General features: G+C 44.4%; 1 protein-coding gene across 5 annotated transcripts in view; it reads right to left on the reverse strand.

Annotated features, from left to right (window-relative positions):
- Positions 1 to 21,915, reverse strand: part of LOC123349461 (uncharacterized protein F13E9.13, mitochondrial-like) — a 47,195-nt gene that overhangs the window by 17,895 nt on the left and 7,385 nt on the right. For all 5 annotated transcript variants that reach the window (XM_044987566.1, XM_044987571.1, XM_044987568.1 and 2 more), the window contains one exon: positions 14,261 to 14,441. In XM_044987566.1, the coding sequence (XP_044843501.1) occupies positions 14,261 to 14,441 (181 nt within the window). The remainder of the gene's footprint in view (positions 1 to 14,260; positions 14,442 to 21,915) is intronic.

Raw genomic sequence — 21,915 nt, forward strand, 5'->3', positions numbered from 1 at the left:
AAGTCAAATGAGTTGCTGTTGTCTCTCTCTGCAGTGATGACTGCACAAACTTCAGGGGCACCATGCTCATCAGATGGGAAAGGGTAATTTCCTGGCTAGATGAAGGTGAAAGAGGACAGTCCCTTTTCCAAACTGCATGTTTTAAACAGGTAAGAGTCCAAAATAAGACTCTCTACTTCCTGGATGATGAGTGGCAGATACCGTCAGCAGAGGACAATGTCAATATTCCAGCAGCTTCTCAAACTGCTTCCTTCAACCTTTGCAGCATTAATTTAATCTTCCCTGGATTAATCATGGGTCAGCTGCTTTTAATCCACATTTATTTTTTCTAAGCACTGCCTTCTGGCAACAGTGATGACTCAGTTTGTTTAACAGTTTAGTGTTGTCAGCATATTGACCAAGCATCTCTTACAAAGGCTAAAATCTTGATTAATATTAGGGGAGAGGAGTATATTTCACCAGTCCAGTAAAAAAAGAAAATAAGTGTGTTGTGAATTCAGATTGCTGGCTCTACTTTTGATCATTCCTCTAGCTAACAGTAAGAGTCTGGCCTCCTCTCCGATATGGCTACTGCTCCATTCTGAAAAATGTTTGGTGTTTCTTTGGTAAATTTGCAAAGAAAACCCTAGTTACGAACCATGCTATGAGGAACAGCACAACAACAAAGAACAGCACTAGCTTATGGAATCTAGCAGATATTGGTACAGGTGCAATGGTTAACTTTAAGAAACGAGGCACATTGCCCATCTAGAAAAGGTTGACAGCATGCTGATCCAAACATGTACTGAACATTCCTGAGCACATACAAAAATATATCCAGTGATGCTTGCTGATCAGTAAGAGGCAAAAATACATGTATTTTTGTCTCCTCCACAAATGATCCTGAGAGCTGATTATATGCATCATTCTATGTATGCCTCAAACAGATGTAGTTAATTAAATCCGGATGTACGAACAGGAAAACATGGTAAGAATCAGGGGCGGCTATAGCAATTTCGCCGCCCCAAGCACGGCGGTATGCCGCGGGGGGCGCTCTGGCGGTCGCCGGTCCCGCGGCTCCGGTGGATCTCCTGCAGACGTGCCTGCGGAAGGTCCGCTGGTCCCGCGGCTCCGGTGAAGCATCCGCAGGCATGCCTGCGGGAGGTCCACCGGAGCTGCCTGCCGCCCTCCCAGCGACAGGCAGAGCGCCCCCCGCGGCATGCCGCCCCAAGCGTGCGCTTGGCGCGCTGGGGTCTGGAGCCGGCCCTGGTAAGAATACATGGTACACCTGTTAATAATGAACCAATTGAGAACTGTAGCAAACAAATTCAGACACAGAAGTTCTTTGTTTCTCCACAAAAAATATTTTAAGTTTAATAAAAACAGAATAGAATGAAGATGACATGATGTTCTGATGAGGGTATTAAAATCAACTCGTACAAGGTTGTGTTTTAATGATGTGAAAATGCATTGGATATAAAGATATCCTCCAAACAAGAAAATGAACAGAGAACTACACAACATTGTATTATCTCCAAGTATTATGGCCTATGTTGTTTGTTTACAGATATTACTATTTTACATTTAAAAAAAATTCTATGTTAAAACAAAGTGAAGAAGTCAAGCAATCAAGTTAGGATATGCCAAAAGTAAGGTTGCACAAGCAATCTTAATTTGGCCTCCTCATATGTATGGATTATGTTAGCCTTTATTTACATGTTTCTGAGTAGCAGTTGTGTTAGTCTGTATCCACAAAAGAACAGGAGTACTTGTGGCACCTTAGAGATTAACAAATGTATTTGAGCATAAGCTTTCGTGGGCTACAGCCCACTTCATCGGATGCATACAGTGGAAAATAATAGTAGGAAGATATATATATACACACACACACACACACACACACAGAGAACGTGAAACAATGGGTGTTACCATACACACTATAAGGAGAGTGATCAGTTAAGGTGAGCTATTATCAGCAGGAGAGAAAAAGAACTGTTTGTAGTGGTAATGAAAACGGCCCATTTCCAGCAATTGACAAGGAGATGTGAGGAACTGTGGGGGTGGGGGGAAATAAGCATGGGGAAATCGTTTTACTTTGTGTAATGGCCCATCCACTCCCAGTCCTTATTCAAGCCTAGTTTGATGATGTCCAATTTGCAAATTAATTACAATTCAGCAGTCTCTCGTTGGAGTCTGTTTTTGAAGTTTTTTTGTTGTAATATTGCGATTTTTAGGTCTGTAATCAAGTGGCCAGGGAGACTGAAGTGTTCTCAAACTGGTTTTTGAATGTTATAAAATTCTTGATGTCTAATTTGTATCCATTTATTCTTTTACGTAAAGACTGTCCGATTTGGCCGATGTGCATGGCAGAGGAACATTGCTGGCACACATCACATTGGTAGATGTGCAGGTGAATGAGCCCCTGATGGTGTGGCTGATGTGATTAGGTCCTATGATGGTGTCCCCTGAATAGATATGTGGACAGAGTTGGCAACGGGCTTTGTTGCAAGGACAGGTTCCTGGGTTAGTGTTTTTGTTGTGTGGTGTGTGGTTGCTGGTGAGTATTTGCTTCAGGTTTGGGGGCTGTCTGTAAGCAAGGACTGGCCTGTCTCCCGAGATCTGTGAGAGTGATGGATCGTCCTTCAGGATAGGTTGTAGATCCTTGATGATGTGCTGGATAGGTTTTAGTTGGGGGCTGAAGGTGACGGCTAGTGGCGTTCTGTTACCTTCTTTGTTGGGCCTGTCCTGTAGTAGGTGACTTCTGGGTACTCTTCTGGCTCTGTCAATCTGTTTATTTACATGATCACATACTTTTTTTAAACAGGAAAAAATGTTTTTACATAGTTTTTTTTTTTAATATAATTTCCTAATGAAAAAAACTCTCAGATATTCCATCACATAGACTCATACTGACTGACCCTCAAGTTGGGTGAACAGCAGAGTTTGGACCTTTAGATCCACAGCACAGACCTCAAGACCTGAGCTAACAGAATAACTGATAGCCATAGCAGGCTGCGTCTGGATCAGGTACCGGAGGAGGATGAAACACACATGTTGCCAGTGGATTTCACAGCTATTTACTGAGGTAAGAGGAATATAGCGATTCAGGGCTCCAAAGTTCAATTCCAGGTTCTGGAAGAGAGTGTTCTCTACCGTCATAGACCCTTCTACCGCATCTGCCTCTGCTCCTATCTTTTCACCACTCTGCTTTTATCCAACTCCTCCCCATCCCTCTCTGCTCTCCCCAACTCCTATCACTCAGTGCTCCCCCTCACTACTTTCCAGCGACTGTCCCTGCCCTCTGCTTCTCCCCATCTGTTAACTCCTGCAAGCCATAGCCAATTCTTCACTCTTCATCCTTCTCCCCGCTCCCTGGGCACCAGCAGGGAGGCACTGAGAGCACAGGAAAGACTTGCTTTCAGTTTTGGTGCTCAGTGCCAGAGTGGTCCGGAAGAGCAAATGTGGGGAAAATCCTTCAGTCCCTCCAGCCCCATGCTTAGTCACTCTCTGAGGATGGCATGAGGGTGACTAGATGTCCCAATTTTATAGGGACAGTCCTGATTTTTGGGGCTTTTTCTTAAATAGGCGCCTATTACTCCCTATCCTGATTTTTTACACTTGCTATCTGGACACCCTAGATGGCACACATGCACTCTGATCACAAACTCTTGTGAAGGGATGGAGCATGCTCACGACAGACATAATCTTCAGAGAATTTACCAGTGAAACTAACAACTCTCTACTGGGCATGTGCAAACTGCGATTTTTTTTTTAAAAAGAGGCTAATAAATTGGTCTAATTAGGGCAGTTTTTCACAGGAACAGTGAAAAGCACATTCCTGACACAATGGCGACCCCTCCTAACAAGGGAGTCCCTGCTCCAAAGCATAGATGCTAGAACATCTAAAAAGACACTCTTAAAACTAATTTGTTAATATGGCAAAAACGTATTTTTCTAATCTCATTCTTGGAAATAGCTCAATCATTTTTGCTGAAACTTTCCAAAACAATTCAGCCTGAAGTAATTGCTCAGCATAGAACATTTCAGCCTGAAGGGTTTAAGTTTGGGAAATTTTAAGAAACTGAGAACAGGGTCCTGTAACAAGAATCTTAGCTATAGGTGGCACTATCAACTCCATATAGAAGTACACAGCACTTTCTTTTGCTACTACAGTTATTTTTCCAGAGACCTCTTAGAACAGATGTTCACCACAGTTGCCAGCTTTCACGTGATAAATAAGCACCTCGACTTCCACAATAAGTCCAAAATCAAGCGAATCTCTTTTCAAAACAAGACCAAAACAAGCCAATCCCTAAGAACCCCAACACTCTATGTGACTAGATCCCCCTGGTGTATAGTTTGGGACTGTGGTGGGCCCACTGTGCATCCCTGGCTCTCTTCCTCGCTCCCGCCCCCGCACTGGCCCCTGCTTGTCCCTCTTTGCCAGAAGCCGATATTTAAAAAAAAAAAAGAAAAGAAACAAGCTACAAGCCAAAAACTAGCCAACAAGCAACTCAAAAGCCAATTAAGCCAAAACCAAGCCCAATTTCTGCATTTTTTTCACGGGTTTGGCATGTCTGATGTCCACAGTTATTTACCTAACCATTATTGTTTTCTGCTTAATCAGCAGACTGCATTGCATTTTCTTGAGGCTGCTTGAAACTGATGCATGTTATCGTGCACCTTGATCTCTCTTTTACAGAGCTGTAGAATTAATAAATATATAGGTCTGTAAAGAAACCAAGTTCCACCAAGTGGGTGTATTTATGATAGGCTTTTTTCTTTTAGTCCATGTTCCTTTCTGTGACCGTTACTCTTACACAATAAAAAAAAAAGAGGAGGAGGTGCCTTCCTTTAATTTTCTTAAACATAGCACCATATGACTGCCAATTTCAGATTTATCTGAGAATTCCTTTGAGATAAAATATTGGGGGGAAACTGAGAAGTTCATCTCCGCTTCATTCCTCACCTACATAGAAAATGTTTGTGTGAGTGACAAAGTGCTGGTACTTCTTCTGATTTCCTTCCACTTTCTCAAAAAATAAAAAAAAATAAAATATATATATATTTATTTCTGAGGGGAGAGGGGGCAGTAATGCCACTGTATGCACCGAGAAGCCAACTGCTGGTTTCCAGCACAATTCTGTTCAAAGGTATTATTACTGACAGAGAGTAGACAGATACATTCCCCAAAGGGAATGAAATGCCTGCATAATAGCAGGAGATGTTGCTACCGCTGCATCTGCTTTTTCAAGTACCACATCTTTAAGTATTTTTGTAACAAGGACTAAAATGTGCAGTGCTCTGTTTATTAATAGTCACCTCTATTGACCATTAAAACTTCAGCATTACACAATCAAGTCACTACTGTATCACTACAGAAATACTTATCAAAGATGTGGTATCTATAAAGCAACATTCACTTTAATGAAGAGCTGTTGAAAGGGGCTCTTCAGATTACAGTGATTCCCTCTTTCTTCTTGCTTTCCTGTTCATTGAGCTTGAGACAATCATTTTTGCAGTAGTTGAATGAAATGCATTAAACACAGGTCCTTCAGAGCTCCAGTCCCCCAGTTACAGAGCAAGTAGTGCAGAACAGCAGCAGAGATGTGCAAAACTCTAACAGTACCTTCAGGAATTCTCTCCCTCATTAATAATGACTAAGAAGTCGTAGAAATACATTGCTCCTTCAATATATTCTCCTTTTGGTACTGCAACATGTCCCTAAATGAACCCCAGTTAACTTAAAGCATTCAGTTCAGGTTTTTTGAAATACAATAAACTGATGTGTTTGCAAGCACTTAAGCACATCAAGTATCCTTACATGGAAACTGTACCTAAAAATTAGAAGAGAACGGGATTTTGTTAGTTAATTTTTATTGCAGCCATAGCTTTTCCTATAGGCTTTAGGGCAGCAATGAAAATGGATTAAGCTTGCTAGTTTACCAACCAGATCAACAGCAAAAATTCAGTTTTCACTTTTTAAAATGTTAAAAAATAAATCACAGTTCAAAACACTTCTATTAATAAAAACTCCCTTAAAAATAGACTATTAAGATTTTCAGAGAAAAATTCAACCAAATTACAGCTGTCACTCTAATAGACAAGTCTACATTTTTTGAATGGTGTTTTTAATTTTTTTTAAATCACAAAGTTAAAATAAACATCTTTTAATTTTGTGGGTTTTACAAAAGAAAGTGCCAGGTTTTTGGAACTATATATGCAAAAATATGTGAATATACTGCTATTGCATGGGCAATCTGGGTAAATGCACATGCCACTTACCAGTCAGAGCAGTTTAAATGGTCCTTTACATGTGAGTCCTGTGATTTTAAATGCATCAAAAAAAGCTTGTGCGCATATTTTTGCATGCACACAATTCATTGTCATGGAATGGTACGTGGTGCCTGCCTGGCTCTGCAGCAGTAGACATTATTTCCAGAGTTGAGCTTAAAAAAAATTTAAAAAATCAGAGAAGCTCAATCACCAACAAAAATATTCTGATATGACAAGAATCTTAGTAATCAAAGTTACTGTCATTTGTATTAAAATTAAAACAATGATATTCAGATGAACTCCATTCAAAATACAGAGAGAAAAGAAAAAAGTGTTTTCTCAACAAAAAGGATAAAATCATTAGGGGAAAGTTTCTAAAATATTACAAAAGCATTAGAAATAAAAGCTGGTAAAAACAACCATTTAAATGGTATGATATTATAAGAAGATGCATCTGTTCTCCACTCACCATGACTCTGTAGCTAAAAGATTACAGTGGTTCAAAGAAGCCTGAGAACTTACCTGCAACAGGGTGGGTTGTGAAGCATGGAAGAAAAAGGCAATGCCGCAATGCAAGAAGATAAAATAGATCATGGAAAATATACTTGCAAGCTAGAAAAGAGCATGCCAATATAACCAGAGATTTGTTTGTCACTACTTAAAGGTAATGATAGGAAATGCAAGCTTTCAGTGTTAATTCAGCCATCAGCTTTAAACCAAGAAACAAACATGGGGAACACAAATTGTTTTAACCAAACTTTCATCAGGGAGGAGTAGACAGTACAATCTTTGCTAGCCTTGCTGTTTCTTATAGGATTCATGTAGCAAGGGAAGTTGAATTTATATTTAACTTTTCTAAGCACAATTTAAATTGCTTAATATTTTGGTTAAGAGTAAAGACAGTTCTTCAAGATGTGTTGCTCATGTCCATTCAACCGAGGTGTTTGTGCTCGCCACATGCACTGGTGCCGGAAGTTTTTCCCTCAGCAGTATCCGTAGGTGACCAGCTCTGGTGCCTCCTGGAGTGGTGCGTGTATGCTGCAAGCATATAGGGCACTGCCAGCCCCCTCCACCTTCAGTTCCTTCTAGCCGGAAACTCCGATCGTGGGGAAGGAGGGCATATTGTGGAACAACCATGAGCAACACATCTCGAAGAACACTAGTTACGGAAAAAGGTAACTGTCGTTTTTTCTTCAAGTGATTGCTCATGCCCATTCAACTTAGGTGACTCCCAGCAGTACCCAGGGAGGCAGGTAAGGAGTTCAGGGACATATAGATTGCAATACAGCTCTGCCAAACCCAGCATCGTCCCTGGCCTGCTGCGTGATGGCACAGTGAGCCACGAACGTGTGTACCGAGGACCATGTTGCAGCTCGACAGACGTCCTGGATTGGGAGGTGTGCCAGGAAGGCCGCTGAGGATGCCTGCGCTGTAGTCGAGTGGGCTCTCACAATTGGCGGTGGAGGGACTCCTGCTAACTCGTAGCAGGTCCAAATGCAAGAGGTGATCCAGTTAGAAATCCTTTGCGTGAACACTGGGAGGCCCTTCATCCTATCAGCTGTAGAGAGGAAAAGCTATGTCGATTTACGGAAAGGCTTTGTCCAATCTAGGTAGAAAGCCAGAGCCCTTCCTATGGCCAAAGCGTGAAGGCGACTCTCTTCACTAGTCTCATGGGGCTTAGGGCAGAAGACCGGAAGAAAGATGTCCTGGCTCATGTGGAGAGTAGACACCACTTTGGGAAGGAAGGCCGGGTGGGGCCGGAACTGGAGCTTGTCCTTACGGAAGACCATGTACGCTGGTTCTGAGGTCAGGGCTCGCAACTTGGAGACTTGCCTCGCCGACATCACCACCACTGGGAAAGCTGCCTTCCGTGATAGGTGAGAGAGAGAGCACGAGGCCAAAGCCTCAAAGGGCAGGCCCATGAGCCTGGACAGAACCAAGCTGAGATCCCACTGTGGGACCAGGGACCGGACTTGAGGAACGAGTCTCTTGAGTCCTCTAAGGAACCTGACCATCATGTCATGGGAGAACACAGTCTGCCCCTGGATTGGCGGATGAAAGGGCGAAAGGGCCGCCAGGTGCACCCTGATAGAGCAGTGTGCCAAGCCCTGGTTCCTTAAATGAAGCAGGTAGTCCAAGATCGACTGCACTGAAGAATGCGAAAGGAAGATGCCTCGCTCAGCCGCCCAGCGGGAGAACCTCACCCACTATGCCAGGTATGTCTGCCTAGTCCAGGGCTTTCTACTCTCGAGAACCTTCTGGACCCTGTCCGAACAGGCCCGTTCATTAGGGTTCAGCCATGCAACATCCACGCCATGAGGTGGAGGGATGTGAGGTTGGGGTGCAAAAGTTGGCCATGATCCTGTGACAGCAGGTCCGGTCATTTCGGCATTGCCCAGGGAGGGATCACTGACAAGCTTGATAGTGTCCCAAACCAGTGCTGTGAGGCCACGGCGGGGCAATCATGACAAGCTGTGCCTTGTCCCTCTTGATTTTCACTAGGACCTTGCTGATGAGCGGAATCGGAGGAAACGCATATGTCATAAACATACAGCTAAGGGTAGCATAAAATCCCTCTTTACCCTGTAAGGGGTTAATTCCTCTTTTACCTGTAAAGGGTTAAGAAGCTCAGGTAACCTATCTGACACCTGACCAAAAGGACCAATGAGGGGACAAGATATTTTCAAATCAGGGGTAGGGGGAATAGGCTTTGTCTGTCTGTTCTGTGGGCTTTTGCCAGACACAGATCAAGGAAGCAAGCAATCCAGCTCCTATAAAGTTAGTAAGTATTTAGCAAGGAAATGCGTTAGTTTACTTTTATTTTGGCTTGTGTTTTCCTTTGTGTAAGAGGGAGGTTTATGCCTGGTTTTGTAACTTTAAGGTTTTGCCTAGAGGGGAGATCCTCTGTGTTCTTGAGTCTTTTGTTATTCTGTAAAGTACTTACCATCCCGATTTTACGGAGGTAATTCTTTTACCTTTTTTTTTAATTAAAATTCTTCTTTTAAGAACCTGATTGATTCTTCATTGTTTTAAGATCCAAGGGTTTAGGTCTGTGTTCACGTGTACCAATTGGTGAAGATATTATTCTCAAGCCTCCCCAGGAAAGGGGGAGTAGGGGATTGGGGGATTATTCTCAAGCCTCCCCAGGAAAAGGGGTGTTGGGGCTTGGGGGGATATTTGGGGAAGGTAGAGCTCCAAGTGATCCTCCCTAAATGTTTGTTTAAATCACTTGGTGGTGGCAGCGTTACTTAATCCAAGGTATAAGAGAGAAATTGTGCCTTGGGGAGTTTTTAACCTAAACTGGTAAAAATAAGCTTAGGGGGTCTTTCATTCGGGTCCCCAAGTCTGTACCCTAGAGTTCGAGTGGAGAAGGAACCCTGACAGCATACATCAGGCTTCCTGCCCACGGCAGGGGGAAGGCATCGGAGAGGAAGCCCTTGCCCAGACCCCATCTGAAGCAAAACCTGTGGCACCTCCCGTTCTGCCTGGTGGTGAACAAATCCACCTGGGGAGTTCCCCACCTCTGGAAGATCATGCCGGCAACCTTCAGGTGAAGCACTCACTCATGGTGAGAGAAGTCCCTGCTTAGGTGATCTGCTTGCATGTTCCTGGCCCCTGGAAGGTGACAAGCCTCTAGATGGATTCCGTGGTCGATGCAGTAGTCCCAGAGATGGAGTGCCTCTTGGCAAAGGGCCGAGGATTGCGCTTCCCTTTGCCTGTTGATGTAGAACATCGAGGCCATGTTGTCTGTGAGGACTCTGACCACTCTGTCCGACAGGTGAGGCAGGAAGACTGAGCATGCTCTGCGCACCACCCATAGCTCTTTGATGTTTATATGTAGGTGCACCTCGCATGTGAGGTCTGAGGCGTCCGAAACCAACTCGACTGAGTGAGGAGTGCTGACGAAGGGAACTCCTTCCCGGGGCCGGTCTGCCATCGCAGTGAGGTAAGTACCGTCACAGGGATGCTGAAAACCTTCTCCAGGTGGACCCTGGACTGGGAGTAGACTGTCGCTAGCCATTGCTTAAGGGGTCGCATCCGGAGCCTGGTGTGGTGCACCACATATGCACACGTCACCATGTGACCTAGTATGAGGAGGCAAACCCTGGCCGTGGTCAGGGAAAACACAGACTTCCACAATGAGGTCTGGTACCCTGAATCTTTCCAGCGGCAGGAATGCCCTGGCACAGGTCGAGTCGAGCACTGCTTCGATGAACTCTATCCTCTGTACTGGAACTAACATGAATATTTTGTCGTTCATCAACAGGCCGAGATGACTACACTTGGCTAGCAGCACCGCAATGTCCCCTTGGACCTAGAGTTGTCCATGACGAGCCAGTCGTCAAGGTACGGGTAGATCTGGATACCCCGATGTCTGAGGTAAGCCGCCACCACCGACATGCACTTGGTAAATACTCGTGGTGCTATCGCTAGGCCAAACGGGAGGACTGCGAACTGATAGTGGTCAGGACCTACCGTGAACCGGAGGAAGCGTCTGTGTCCCTCAAAGATAGCGATGTGGAAGTACGCATCTTTCAGATTGAGGGCGGCATACCAGTCTCCTGGATCCAGGGAGGGGATGATGGAAGTCACGGAGACATACGGAACTTCAGTTTCGCTAAGTAGCGGCTCAAGCCCCGCAGACCGCCACTGGCTTTGGGGATTAAAAAGTATCAGGAATAGAACCCCTTGTTCCTGTACTCCACAGGAACTACCTCCACCACACCCAGCTGCAGTAGACCCTCTACCTCCTGTACAAGAAGTTCTCGTGAGACGGGTCCCTGAAGAGGGACAGGGAGGGGTGGGTGGGAAGGGGGGGTAGAAAATAACTGAAGGATGTAACCCTGGGCCACCGTATTGAGGACCCATCGGCCCAATGTTATAGATGCCATGCAAGGAGGAAGGAAAAAAGGTGATTGGCAAACAGAAGGGAGGAAGGATCTGGGGAAAGTCTGGTAGGTCACCCAAGGGTGTACCCTTAAAACGGGTGCATGCCTATCAGCTTACTGCAGATTGAGCCCGTCTGGGATGTAGATTGGGGTTGGTAGCCAGGTGCTTCTTGTAGCCCCTGGATCTTTTGTGGGGAGGCTCCTGGTGAGGGTGGCTCCCCTGACTTTGAGGCTGCTGTGGCTTAAACCGCTTGCGGGCAGGGCCAGGGACGTAGAGGCCCAGTGTTTTCAGGGTCGTATGGGAATCTTTAAGGCCATGGAGCTTAATGTCCGTCTGTTCTGCGAACAGGGTGTGCCCATCAAAAGGGAGGTCTTGCATTGACTGCTGAGCCTCCGTGGAAAGGCCAGAGAGGAGCAGCCACAAAGCCCTGCGCAAGTCCAGTCTCCTGGAATCTTTATTCTTAGGGGTAGCCCCCAGCTGACCCTGTCTCTCCCTTTGGTTGACTGCCTCTACCACTAGGGAATGGGGAGCAGGGTGGATATAAAAGGTACTCGTGGCCCTTGGATGGCACTAACTACTTGTGCCATACCCTCTTGGAGATCGGAGGCAAGGAGAAGGAGGTTTGCCAGAGGGCATTTGTAATTTTAGTGACCCTCTCATGTAGTGGCAAGGCTACCCTGGCCGGGGCCATGGGGCACAGAACATTAAACAGGGAGTCTGCAGGTTTCTTTAACTCCTCCGCCTGGAGGCCCAGGTTGGCGGGAACCCTCTTTAGCAACTCCTGATGTGCCTTAGCATCATCCTGGAGCACTGGTGGAGGGGGCCTTACTATGGCCTCGTCTGACGACGATGAGGAGGAAGCCGATACCAAGTGGCCCTCCGCAACCATAGGTGGTCCAGCGGCTTGCTCGCCCACTTCCTCCTGTGCCTGCAGGGTGCCTGCACCTGAGGCCTCTTGGGCTGGAGGTGGGTGGGAGAGAGCTGTAACCCGTCTCTCTGAAGCTCCGGATACCGAGCAGGCGGCCTGAGTGAACCCCCATGGGTTCCATGGGTACCGCTATGCTGGCCATGGAATCTGAGGCCACGGGCCTGGCTGCAGTGCTGCCCACATAGTCTGCATCGTAGGTGCCAGAGCCCTGCTCCCACGACTAGGGAATTTTGTGCCAGAGCCCAAGTGATCGCTCCCCTGTGACCAAGACGGGGCTGATTGGTGGCTCTGTCCTGATCGGTACCAGTCACCCCTCCCAAAGTTGGATGTGGCTGACCTTGACGAGTGTCTGGATAGGGGCCTTGGTGACCAGCGGTGCTCGGCGGATCCACGATGGCCCTTGGCTGGCGATCTATGCCTCACACTTAAAGAGCAATACCGGGATGTGGAGCGGGATCGGGAACTAGATGCAGCTGCACGTGGTGACACCACCTTGAGGGATCAGCGACAGTCTGGGGAATGGTACCATTGGTCCCTCAACCTGTCCCTGGAGCAGTACTGGTGCCACAGAAATTCTGGGTGCTGACTCAAACTCCTGCAGGGAGGCGCATGCCTCCAGGCGCATGTGCTCTGTTAACGGCAAGCCACGCCTCGAGCCTCTCTACCCTTGTCCTAGGTCCAGAGACCGGATGGGGCAAAGAAGCTTCTGCTTATCACAATCAGAAGCATGTCGGCTGCGAGAGGGTGACCGCTGGCAGGATGTCCCCCGCAACGGGGAGTGCTGCCAGAAAGGTGGAGACTGTGGTGGTCCCAACGCGAGTTTACACCAGGACCCACAGGGGCCGGAGTGGACATAATGTCTTGCACTCCTTGGAAGGCCTCCAGTGTGGCCGGCACCCAGAGGGGACAAGGACCTCCACCACTGCAGGCTGGGCTACACCACTCAACCTAGGTTGGGGCCCAGGATCCCAAAGGGGGTGAAAAGGCACCTGAGACAGAGCCTTGGTCCACCCCAGACTTGTCCTTTCCCTTGCGGGAAACTGGAGACATTCCTCGCCCCATCATCCTTGGCTTCTTGGCTGGAGCCATGGAAGGAGGCCGGTGCAGGCTCGTAGGCAGTACCGGCGGGGCACTGCACACCGAGGTCACAGTGCTTGGTGCTGAATCGAAGTGCTGCTCCGGCATCGGGGTAAAGGCAGACTCCATCAGGAGCACTTTCAAGCGAATGTCACGCTCCTTCTTTGTCCTGGGCTTGAAGGACTTGCAGATTTTGCACTTATCACTAATGTGACCTTCGCCCAAGCACTGTAAACAATTATTACATGGATCGCTAATGGGCATGGGCCTTTTACAGCAATCGCAGGGTTTAAATCCTAGGGACCGAGGCATGCCCCATTCTGAGGCGAAGTCCCTTTAGGGACCTACTAAGCCTCTAACTTAAATAGGTTGAGCTAAACTAGAGGGAAACTATATACAGTAATATTTGCAAAAGAGTTCGAACGAATGAAAAGCAACAACTCTAGCTGAAGCAGCACCAGTTCCATGCAACGTCACTGGCGACAAGAAGGAACTGAGGGTGGAGGGGACTGGTGGCACCCTATATGTTGCAGCATACGCGCGCCACGCCAGGGGGGCGCCAGAGCATGTGGTGAGCACACACTCCTAAGTTGAATGGACATGAGCAATCACTCGAAGAAGACTATCTTCTTATTAATTACCACATCAAAACAAAGAGTCCTGTGGCACCTTATAGACTAACAGACGTTTTGGAGCATGAGCTATCATGGGTGAATACCCACTTCGTCGGATACAGATCCAGACTAACACGGCTACCCCTCTGATACTTGACACATTAAAACATTCATTTCATTCATTTACAAAAATGAAATGATAGTTACAGTAGCTAACAAGAGTATCCCAAGATATAACTGAAATCAGATGTTTAACCATTGTGGATTAAATTAATCTTTATTTGCCTCTCACTGGGGCAATGAATAGGGATCATCTCTTAATATGAAGTCGGCATCTTTTGTACAACTCTCTTTCTGCCTTTTCAGGCGAGAGAGAGTACTGAAGGATCTGTGCCCTTCCTGTCTCCTTCTTGAGGGTGTCTATGTTAGCACACAAGTTTCAGAGAGGAAATATTACATCAATTACCAGTACCAAATTATGAGTCATTTCTATTACCTGCAGCAAGAGCAACAGCTACAGCCTGTTGATTTGCAGAACACAGAATCTGGATACCCAATGGGAGACGTGGGCAGGTGTGTTTCACTGCAGCACTAATGACTGCCATTGCTGCAGTTATTTCTGGCCCAACATAAACCGTGTAAGGAAGGTCGTGCATATTTTCCACTATCAAGCCATCCTGTGGAGATTATTATAGAGAAATCTGATTAAACTGAGAAGAGCCATTTAAAAAAAATCATAGCTATTTTGATATTAGACAAAGACTTGTATTAAAAAGAAACACTATATTTAAAGGTTTTTCTTCAAAGAAGGGATTATCTACAGTAAATTGTTCATGCAAATACCCACTTGCAAAAATGCTTTAATCAACATCATGATATCTGTAATCACAAAATGAAATAAATGTGATTTCAATTACACATTTTGTCAATTAGATTTCCTTTGAATTTGTGCTACAATGCGAACTATAGAGGAACAGGTTAAATCATAAATCTAATTTAAAATATATACTGTAGAGTCAAACCTCAATTATTCAGACGGAATAGAGTATACTGAGTAAGTTTGGACAATTGCATTTTTAGATAATCAAGGAAATTTTCAAATTAATTAATATCAAGAGACTAAACTTATTTTGGATAAACAAAGGTTTCTTGCTTTTTTTTTTTTAAACTATCAATGAAAATGTTTTCAAATTACTAAGATTTGAGGGAGAAGAGGAGGATTAAATATCTATAATATTTTTAAGGTGCCTATAACTTTGGCATTAAGCTTCAACACTGCTCATATTTTGGATTCAAGATTGCTTAACAGAGGATGTTGCCAATTATTGTCTACTGTTATGTCTCATTTGGTAGAAACACATATTTGGTAAACAATGGAGTGGCTATAAACTATTCTGCTGATTCAACCGGTGTGATTTATTTAACATCTTTGTACATTATATGGGACGTTGGTTGTTTTTTTAATCATCAGTATGGTATACATTAGAAAACTGTCAGTAGCTGAAAATCATATATAATTATGTCCAGGACTAATAAGTTTAAACATATATCCTTGAAAGATCAATTCAAATCTAATGTTTTGCCTTCACATAAGGATTCTTAAAAGAATTTGGGACTTCTTAACCTATCTTCACTTAAATCTAAAAGTACAGAAGGGAATAATTTGAAAAAATACATAACTCCTATTTTCTTTACAACTCCATAATTAGGGAAAAGTGAGATTGTTCCAAGAGGACTTAGCCTATCAAGGGTGTCCTAACTGAACTAAATGTGTTTGGAAGGCATCAGAGACAGCATTTCAACAAAGAAAATTTTACCATAGGGACAATAACGGGTGAAAAACAATTTATGATGGTGCGGCTAATGGTAATTTAAGAATGTAGAACCAGGAAGAAAGACAAATATTTTTAAGGAAACATTACATTTGTACTTTTTTTCATTTTAACGGTATTTTTTAATGGAGAAGCTATTTCTGAAACAAAAGATACAATATCATAAATGTGCAGCCAGCATGTGATGACCAAGTTGAAGACTAAGCATCTGACATCACAAACAGACACCTAAAATGAAGGAATGGGAAAACAAATTTGAGCATTTAAACAGTCTCTTGAAACAATGTGATAAAACCAAATACATGAACCATACTAAAATAAATTTGATAGAAAATAACATAACAGGATACTGCTGATGTCCCCAAGTGGCTGACAGTTAAATACCTAAATAAATAGGAGGCGCATCTCCTTAAAAGCAACAGGTCACAGTTTTATTAGTTGGCTAACAAATGGTTATTCAGCAATGGACCTAGTCCTAAAGCTCAAATCAATTAATGGAGCCATTCACCGCCTGATGTTTCTTCACTGGGAAGACTCAGCTTTGCAAGTCAAGGATCCCCCAACCATGAGAAACAGTACAGGTATTGATAAAGAAACCTCAAATCTGTTCTTAATCACGTCCAATTCAACTGTACAATTTAACAGCTTAACACCTTCACTTCTCATCCTGTGCTCATACTTTGGGATAAAAGTGACTGACTAACCATCAATCACGATATATGACTGTCAGAATTACACAATTAAAAACATTTCATAAAAATCTCTGGGATGCAGCAAATAATTGTTCCAGAAATTCCAACTTGATCAAATGTTCTCTAGTCTACTCATTCAAGAAAGCCTGCTGAACCCAGCTGACGTCAAAGGAAAGGTATATCCCTCACCCTTCTCTCTCACACACTCATGTCAATTTACTTTAAAAGACAGAATTTCTTCCTGGTCCCGAAGTTCCTGATTTGTAGAGCTGTGCAATTCCATTTTGCAGAGGATTTAAGATATTTCAAAATTTGGTTTTATTCAAATTTCACAACTCTCTTCAAAATGGACTGGAGTCCCAACTCTGGGCAGTCCTCTCAGTGGGTTGCCCCAGAGCTGCAGACCCTGAAAGCTCTGGGATCCTGGCTGAACCAAGAACCTTGTAAGTTGGGAGTTGAAAACCCTAAGAAGACTCGTTCTATGGTACTCTGCCAGGCAAGCTATGGAAGGACCAAGGAGCCTGGGAGTTTAGGAGCTGGGGCTCCCAATGCTTGCAGGCTCTCAGCTGCTGAAAAAACTAGGCGCCTGGGCTGCTGAAGAACCGGGTGGATGAGTTGGTAGGAAGCCAGAAATATTTCCATTGCCAATTTGTCAAAGTTTCTGCAAAAAGTTTGCCAATTTGTCAAAATTGAAATTCTCTGACTGAAAAAGGTTCCATCGAAGAACTTCTGACCAGCTCTATGGGTCAGTTTACTTTTTATTTTATTTAAATAATATGGCCATGACAGAAAGGGTGTTGTGCATGAAACAAAAACCTCTTGTACTGAAATGCTACTGGCACGGTCTCTCTTTACTTAACATGGGTATATGCTTCTGAGTTCTTTGATGGCTGCTCAGTCCAATGCACAAGTGACAGTCCCATCCTCAGGTAGGGCACACCTACACACTAGCAATGCTCTGAATCAGAGCAGCAGATTATTTCCTCCTCTAACGTTGGTCATCACAAAGCTCAATCCAGTCCACCTCACAATGCCTCACTCCATCGACAAGCTGACTCCGACAACCAGAACAGCATTTCCCAATCATCCACAGAGATTCCAAAGGATACTAAATGATCCTTGCAAGCACTCTGAAATCTATGCAGCAGTCTGCCTCTCTTTTTAGACCCTTTGCAATCTTCAGAGTACAGCACACTCTTTGGGATCCTGTTATCCGGCATTCGGTTCACATGTCCAAGCTACCTTAGTCTTTTTTTTACTAATCAACATTGCCATGAATGACATACCAGCACAATTTAACACTTCCATATTTATCAGCCTGTCTTGTGATTTTATTCGAAGAATTTTACACAAGCATCTGATATGAAAGCTGTTTAGTCTTTTGATACATTTGACGCAAGTTGTCCATGTTTCTGAGCCATACAGAAGAGTGCATAAAGCACATCTCATAAATACAGATTTTCACTTTAGTTGACAATTTATTATTGTACCAGGCTCTGTCTTGCAAAAGACCAAAGTTCCTGGCTGCTTTGCCAATTTTTCTAGTCGGCTCAGCATCAAGATCTACATTGCTGGTAACAGTAGAGCCAACATAGCAAAATTGGGCAACAACATCCAGATGAGTACCATTTAAGGTGATATCTAGAATTGGTTCTGAAGAGCCTTGGTGCATGATAGGTCTTCTTCAAGCTTACTGCTAGCCCAAAGATTTTACACGAATCAGAGAACTTAGTAATAAGATGTAGGGTATCCACACTGTGAGCCACAAGGGCTGCATCATCTGCAAACATGAAATGCAGCCTTGCACTAAACTCTGATCCATCACCAAGCAGATAACAGCCACCAGGAGGAACCAGAAGGTGGCCAACAGATAGAATATAGAAGGATTCCTTACTTCCACTGGCAGCATCATATCTCCCTCCAAAATGGTGAGGAAGTCAGTCACCTTGGCAAGCAGTTTCCAAACTCTCCAATCTCACAGAAGGCCTTTTCCTGGATCACAGGCAATGAGGTGGCTGCCCACTGTGAGATTCAAGTCACCTGCCAGAACCTTGGGCACAACAAAAATGATCACCATGGAGGGAGAAATTATGCTATTAGATTATTATTTGCTTGAGCAGCAGGAGGGCAAAAGTCCACACAGTTTTAAGAATAACTAATACAGAACACCCTACAACTCAAAGGGAAAAACCAACCCCCAATTATGTTAAGAGTTTATACTGTCGTACAGGATATAGAAGCTAGTAGAGCCCTAGAACTGTAAAAGTAATAATTCATTGTGTGTGTATGCATCATTTGAGAGGCGAAAAGGACCCTAGCCAGTGGTTGTTTGTGGGGGGCTTTATTATATTATAGATTCTTAGAACTCATGAGGTGGGAATTCTCTTCTTCACCCCAGAGTTACAGGCAAGACTCTTCTTCACTGCAGGGTTACAGGAGAAGGGCTAGAATTCCTATTCTCCCACGGTGAGAAGCCCCCACTCCCATATTGCTATTGTGGTAGGGAAGGGTTCCCAAGTTCTGATCACTGCCATGGAGTAAGAAGAGAAGCATTAGTTCAATGAGCCCAACATCAGTGTCTCCTCTCCCTCTCTCAATTCCACCCTGTTAGCCAGTCTCACCAATATACCCGCCACCAACATACAGCCTGGGAAGATGCACTGTTTTGTGTATGCACTGACCAAGCTCAATCCACCCCAAAAGATCATTCTCATGAACCATAAAACAATCAGGAAGAACAGTGTCTATGGCTGTTCCTATGAAGAGAGCAGACGTGAGGGACTGGACTGTGTAACAGGTGGCATTTCACAGCAGCTTCTGAGAAGAGAGGAAGCAGACTATGTGCTGACCCACAGTTTGAGAGGGAAGTCATAGAGGGCTATGTCTAGGCCTCAGATTAATGCTGTCCATACTGTGCTTCATGATGGGGGGAAAAAAACCCCAAAAAAACCCACTGAATGGCTCAAGTGGTAATCTTTGATTGTGTGGTTTGTAGACATACAGCACATTAGGTAATCCAGAGAATACAAATATTTTATATTGATAACTGTCCAGATAGAAAATTATCACTAAAATTATTTATGAAAACTTCTGAAATTCTTCTATGAGCATTAAAAAAAACCACAGTATGTCATTTATTCATTAAAATCTAAAAATGAAAGCCTCTCCTATTACCGTTCTGATGAGCCTGTGTATACTATTTATGGAGGCATTACCAAAATCAGTAGGACTTTGCATTTTATTATTACAACAGCTCCTGCCACAAGATATTAAAGCACATCAGCTCCAATCAAAAGCGTACATGCCGTTATGCACAAAAATTGACCTTTCCCATTAACCCACCTATAGCCAGACACTTCAGTAGATCTGTTCCTCTGCCAGAGTGCCCCTAAGCCCTGGGCAATGCCATAGGCTCTGGGCATTATTTTAATAACATGTTATTCTTTGGGTACCATCAGATAGGACTGTGTTCTTTTGCACATCATGTTTTGTTTAATCAAAAAAAGAGAACAAATGTTCTGCAATACAGTGAGCTGAATTACAGATACATTAACTCAAAGCTTTCTTTCTTATTTTTGTGTCAAAACTATAACACTTACCACAGATGTTTGTGTTTTTACTGAATTCATATGTATATAAAACAGATTTCATTATTATCAGACAGCTAATTAAAATGGTGGAGAGAAAACAGTTATGCTGCATTAAAGTTCTTGGAACTTAAGCTTATAGAGCAGAAATCTATGGCAACAGTTACTGTATTACATATTCCAAAACAGAATGTATTTGGATAGGAACAGATAAAACTCTTCTAATTATTTCTCTAGCATTTCTTTTTAGTTGAATATTAAGATTATTTATGTCTTACTTATTCAGACAATTGCCTCCCTTCTCATATAAAATATTGCCTGTAATCCCTTTCATTCTGAGTGATGTGTTTATGTGTCTAAAATGTATTACGTGCACAATATTATAACAACAAAAAGCTCTCCTTTTGTTACAATTAGCTACTGGATATTTGTTCTTCTGACTACAAGGGGAGTCTACCATTTCCCTTAATGCTGATATAGTTACACGAACAACAGTCTAGTAGAAAACTAACTTTCACTTAGGAATCATCAGCTTATATCTCCTTTCCAGCACTCAGGTGTGTTCTGGACAAATCAATGCCTCTAGCTCTGCCTCAGCCGCTCCCCTATGAACAGGAAATCACTTGGCACATTACCCTACAACAGTGGTCACCAACCCGTCAATTGATCCTGGAGCCTCAGCTGCTAAAAGTCTGGGGGCGCAGCAGGGCTAAGGCAGGCTCCATGCCGTTCCCGGAAGCAGCCAGCACGCTGCTCCTGCCTGCAAGAACAGCTCCCACAGGCCAGAAACTGGGAACTGAGGTCAATGGGAGCTGCAGGGGTGGTGCCTGCAGAGAGAGGCAGTGTGTGGAGTCATGTGCCCTCGCCAGAGGCCACAGGGGTGCGCTGGCCACTTCTGGGAGCGGCCTGGGGCCGGAGCAGGAGGGAGCCTGTCTTAGCCCCGCTGTGCCGCCAACCGGTAGTCGACCAAGGTAAATGCCACCCGATGGGAGCCCACACCTCTCCCGCACCCCCAGCCCTGAACCCCCTCGTGGAGCCAGCATCCCGTACACCCCTCTGCTCCAACGCTGAGCCTCCTCCCAGAGCCAACACCCCAAACCCCCTCCGGCACTCAAACCCCCTTCCCTAGCCCTGAGCCCTCTCCCAGAGCCAGCACCCTGTACCCCCTCTTGCACCCCAACAATCTGACCCAGCCCAGAGCCCCCTCCTCCACCCAAACTTCCTCACAGAACTTGCACCCCTCACCCCTCCTGCATCCCAACCCCTGCCACAGACTCAGCCCGGAGCCCTCTCCCACACTCCGAACCCCTCGGAGCCCACACCCCAACCTCCTACACCAGCCAGGGGAAAGTGAGGGTGGGGGAGAGCGAGCGATTGGAGGGGATGGACTGAGTGGAGCAGATCTTGGGTTGCACTTAAATTCAAAAAGTGATCGTGTGTAAAAAGGTTGGAGACCACTGTCCTACAAGATCTACTTTCTGTTTGTAGGAATAATCTACCCTAAACACAAGACCAGCTTTCCTTCAAAAGCTCTGCTTGAACAAAAAGATTTCTTCTTTATCTAAAGTAAGTAAAGGGTCTTTTGTGTTCTACTCTGTTACTAAATCAAGGTATATCAGATAATAATTATGCAAGATTCCACCACACTGTAGTGTGGATGGGACTTAAGAAACTGACCAGTGCAAGGGAAATAAATTCTGTGCACAATATTTTAAAATTCTGCATATTTTATTTGTCAAAATAACAATATAATCATGCAAGTTTCAATTATTTTGACAATTTATTTCAAAATACCTGTCAGCAAGTATATCTGTAACAATACAGACAAACAAAAAATATTCAGAAATGTTTTTTGACAAATAGATTTCTTACTAGGCATATTAATATAGACTTCTGAGTAATAATTCATTTAAATTACAATACAGAAATGTATTCCCCATACCCCTCAGAAGCAGTGCAAAGGCTTGGGGATGTCAGCGGTAACGTCCCTGCACCGTCACTCAGCCAGCCCGCTGCCCCCATCCTCATGTGTCCCCGAAT

This window comes from Mauremys mutica, chromosome 14 (assembly GCF_020497125.1).
Source record: "Mauremys mutica isolate MM-2020 ecotype Southern chromosome 14, ASM2049712v1, whole genome shotgun sequence".
Lineage (NCBI taxonomy): Eukaryota > Metazoa > Chordata > Testudines > Geoemydidae > Mauremys > Mauremys mutica.